General features: G+C 37.7%; 1 protein-coding gene across 1 annotated transcript; it reads right to left on the bottom strand.

The window, feature by feature from the left end:
• Nucleotides 1-1,159: 1,159 nt before the first annotated feature.
• Nucleotides 1,160-2,037, bottom strand: LOC135634799 (non-specific lipid-transfer protein 1-like). Its single transcript, XM_065145402.1, has 2 exons — nucleotides 1,577-2,037; nucleotides 1,160-1,393 (listed from the first exon to the last, which is right to left on the bottom strand). Exons 1-2 carry the CDS (start codon nucleotides 1,924-1,926, stop codon nucleotides 1,384-1,386), a joined length of 360 nt encoding a protein of 119 aa, XP_065001474.1. The 5' UTR covers nucleotides 1,927-2,037; the 3' UTR covers nucleotides 1,160-1,383.
• Between the last annotated feature and the right edge of the window lie 2,575 nt (nucleotides 2,038-4,612).

Below are 4,612 nucleotides of genomic sequence, written 5' to 3'. Positions count from 1 at the left end.
AGCGGCTACCCACGACTCACGAGTGTCTCAACTTAGGAATCGTCATCCAGTGTACGAAGACGAGCTGCCAACCACTCCGGCGCTCGGATCAGCACATCGAGGAATGCTGATCAACACCTCGTTGCGAGGGCTCGATCAATCTCGGCACCTAGCTCAACCGACAGAAGACTCCTGAAATCGATCCGTGGATCATACTGTGCTAACTAATCAGTGACAACATATTTCTTCACCAACAATTGTTGTTAGCTATGAAATTGAAGGACATTTCAAAATCCGATCGTCTATTTATATTGATAATAGAATTAATTCATTCAAAAAGAAAAACCGATTCATCGTATCACGTCACGTCGAATCCAAACCATTAAAACAGACCGACAGCGGATTCGCATTTTGATTTATTTCATCCATACGTCTGATGTCACATCCGAAAGATAAACTCCAAATTGGTCGCATTTTGACACAAAATTAGCGTTCGTCAATTTTTCTGTATCGACTATTAAGTAGGGAAAGAGTATCATAAAATCACATAAATCTTATATGTTTTTATTTATTTATTTTATATTAGAGCCTTCGTCCCTCACAACGTCAACCTAAGAAGTTGTTTAGTATTTTCTTAACAAATCACTAAAAGAAAGTAAGTCAAACAAGGATGGTCGACGAGACTAGCGTTGCTAATAACGTTTGAAAGGACATGACAAGGCAAAAAAAAATTAAATTAAATAGTAGAATTATGAATAGTTTATGAGTTAACTGTGAACCTTCTCACGGAGATAGAGACATGAGTGGTCCATTTTTCGGATAAAGATTAAGGTGAGCCAGGTGATGAGACATAGAGTAAATATTTTAGTATTATTTTTATTATAGAAAATAAATTACAAAGATAAGACTTTGAGTTTAGAATCGTATTATTAATATGAGTTACATAAGATAGGGATTAAGTGGGCCCAGGTGATGACCATCTAGCGCATGCAGGTTTTCGCATTGTTACTACTGACATCGTCCTGAAAGGACCGGACAGGTTTGTTTGGTGGGAAGAAATTATGAGAACATGACCCACAGGTTCGCAATATTTTGTTTGGACTTGCAGACTACGCTTAACCACAGATATTTTTTGACCACTTGAACAGAAAATAAATTTATCTAAAGAAAAGAACACGTATTGATGTTCATATAATTCACCATTATTAAGCACCACAGAGTTCAACACCCTAAATAGCTCGCTTCATAAGTACACCTCCGACTCGAGAGGACCAGCACACGGCACTGAAGAAACAAAGGGTCTTTATTGGCTGGGATGGGATGGAGGAGCACCGCTCCTTGTTGTTCTTCTCTCGCGCATAAACGAGAAAAACACAGGCCCGATGGCTTCCAACCTTTGGTCTCTCAGTTTATCCTGCAACACAGAAAAGCCCACAGCAAATAATTATATATAATTTTGATCTTAATGGGATTTTTTTTGTAAGAAAAAAAAAGGATTTTTACAGCAATTTTATTGTTTATATGATCATAAAACCAAACCAAATCGCACGAAGAGAAGGACTCGAGCGGTGGGTCTGTACATATGCATGTTACTTACTTGGAGCAGTCCACGTTGGGGCTGATCTTGTAAGAAACGGAGATGCCGCACTGGCCGGGCAGTTGGCTGACCCGCCCGTAGTCGATCCCCGACAGCCCCGCGGCGGCCGTCTTGATGCACCCGCACGCGGTGCGGCGGTCCTGTGTCGTCCGCGCCGCCGCTATCAACGACTTGATCCCACTGCAGCACTGCTGCTTGATGGGGCCGCCCTGCAGGTACCCCACGCACGATATCAGGTCCCCGTACACCTGGGAGCAGGTTATAGCCTCGCTGCCACGGGGTGCGGCCGCCAGTAGCACCACCGTCGTTGCCACCACCAAGGCCACCGGATGCAGAGCGAAGCGAGCCATTTGCAGCACCGGATGCAGACGTGTGGCGTGAGCTTACTGCATATGTAGTGCGGGGTTGCATATCAATTTATAGACAGCAAGGAAGGAAAACCCCAGTCATTTTAACCCTATAAATGTGGACACGAACGGGGGTTGGGTGACCGGACCACCTGCGTGGAAATTGCGTTGGAGGTGGAATCGGAGTTGGACTTTTGGCACGTCCACATGTTTACACTGGTTTGCCGGTGAGTCCACAATTGGATGTGACATGTGGCATGCGGCCGGTGACCACGGACAGATGTGACGAATCACCGACCGGGAATCATTGCGATTGTCGTCCCGGTACATTGACCATGGGACGACTAGGAACAGTGCATGCATCGATGCACGCAACGATGGAGTCTTTTTTAGGGGCATAGATGTGTACGACACTGACTTCTTTTGTCCGCTCAGTTGCAGTAACCCGTAAGTACAATTAACGGAACCACGTCGACCAGTAAAAACATACTAACAAGTGGCTCCCGTATTCTATGCTTTGAGTCTGAATTGTTGACCTGTGGGTCTAAATAGATAACCATGCCAGCTATTTGGTCTATCGCGAGTCGTGACTTTGCGTCTTCCATGAAACTTCAGGGTGTCGTGGCGAGGATGTGCTACGTCGCCATCGCTTTTTGTTTCTTAGTCTTCTCACAAGAAAAGTATATATTATCCTTGGAGGCTCCTGCAAAAGCTTGCCAGCGCTGTAGAGATAGACAAATTTTATCTTGCCAAACTTTTTTTGTTTGTTTTGCTCAAACAACAATTAAGCTTTATTCCATCTCGCCTAACTTTGTTATGATGTAAAGTGTCATCCTTTTTCTACTATTAGTAATGATGTACGCTCTATGGGTTATCGTGTGGTCGTTTTTTTTTTCCATAATATTTAGTGATCAATAAAGTATTATTTTTCTCTTTCATATAAATATAATCTTTTTTCAAATAATAGTAATAAGATATTATTTGTTCAAGATCAAACTAAATAAAAAAAAGATAGAAAAAAAATTATATTAAATTTCTTTTAAAAAGTATTTATAGATCTTGAATGACTCTTACATTTCAATTATATAGGCTTAAATGCTTGAGGCTTAAATTGATCCATATATGTAGATGTCACCAATTTATGGATGTAAAATATAAGAGTCCTAATCACTATAATTTTATTTAATTTTATTTAAAAAAAATAAGACATCTAAGTCCATACTTGATTTACAAAGTCACACACATAATTATCATCGAATCAATCACCTATAGAGATATGACATAAACCAAAATATTCTTCGCGATACATGTAAATGTTATCCAGATTTTTTCTTATCTGAAAATCTACTTGAATCAAGTTGCTCCATCCGAAAACTTCTATGACCATCAAAATTACTTCTTGAGTCAAGTAGTCTGATCCAAACTTATTTGATGAAAGACTACTGAAATCTTTAATTATACTACATTAAAGAATAAACTTGTGTAAATAAAAAATAACCCTAAATTCCTAGTGGAAACCAACGTTACCAGCTTGGAAAGTACAAGTTGAGTTGCAGAGAGGGCTAAGGGAATTCCATAAAGCCCTAGCAAAGACCTATCATAAGGTATCGGTAAAGCATCAGAACCAACCTGTTATCATCCCTTAATGATGGGCCTTAACGAAGCACTATAATTATCAAACTTCCGCATGCCTTCACCATCCAATTGGGCTAGCCTAGGAAATTATTTCAAATCTTCTTCAAACTCCCTATGACCTACATTGTGTCTGCTAGGATCAAGTGGAAAAGGCATTGGCATCCCATTATTAGGCAATGATCTAAATCTTTTATCTAGTAAAGATCTAAATATATATTAAGGCAATTTATGAACAAAAATAGAATCATGCATGCTATAGTGTAATATCCATCATTTTTGAATTTTTTTATAAGCACATGTTGGTAACGTAAAAACCTATTTTGAATTATTTACAAGGACCTAATTATAAATCTGAGGATTTATTTATAAAATCTGAAATCTATTTATAAATATAAATAATATAATGACTGAATTACAAAAAGTATAAAAAATAAAATAACTTCCACCGCCTCTACATCTTTGTCTTCTTCCTTAAGAAACCTGAGAAATAGCAGGCAGTGAAAAATAGCCATAGGTGGAGTGGAAAAGAAGAAGAATAAGAAGAAGGAAAAGTAATTTAGGCTTAGCATTTTGGCTTAAATCCTCTTATTTGGGATATATTTCTTCAAAGAAAGTTTTCCAACTCTTCTCTACTGTAATTCTAATCTTTGTTTTTGCCTAAATTGTAAAAAATTTAAAGAGTTCTAGCCTTTATTCCGCTTGTTTAAATGTAAAGCTTTAAATATATAATTTTTGAGATTTATGACCTATCAACCTTGTTATTATTACAAAACTTTGTATAGAATTTTGAGTTGGGCAATCATTTGAACTTCAAATATTTCAATCAATATATAGAAAGAAAGATATATGAGTCTATTGTAGATAAAATAAATTTTTCTGAAATAAAACTTGAACATTTCCTAGAATTCCACTAGCCTTAATCACATTTGACTTACATTTCACCTTATAGACCCATTTGTAAGTAATTAGATCTATATTTACAAGTTTTAACATAAGAACCAAAGTTTCATTTTTATAAAAAGCATTTATTTTTTTATTTATGGTATCCTCCCAT

The sequence above is a fragment of the Musa acuminata genome, chromosome BXJ3-4, assembly GCF_036884655.1.
Source record: "Musa acuminata AAA Group cultivar baxijiao chromosome BXJ3-4, Cavendish_Baxijiao_AAA, whole genome shotgun sequence".
NCBI classification, from domain to species: domain Eukaryota; kingdom Viridiplantae; phylum Streptophyta; class Magnoliopsida; order Zingiberales; family Musaceae; genus Musa; species Musa acuminata.
Note: the sequence above shows the minus strand (reverse complement) of the source record. Positions and strands in the feature narration are given on the sequence as shown.

Bases quoted from the DNA above. Each gene is read 5' to 3' on its own strand.
- LOC135634799 (XM_065145402.1), bottom strand. From the start codon at position 1,926: ATGGCTCGCTTCGCTCTGCATCCGGTGGCCTTGGTGGTGGCAACGACG.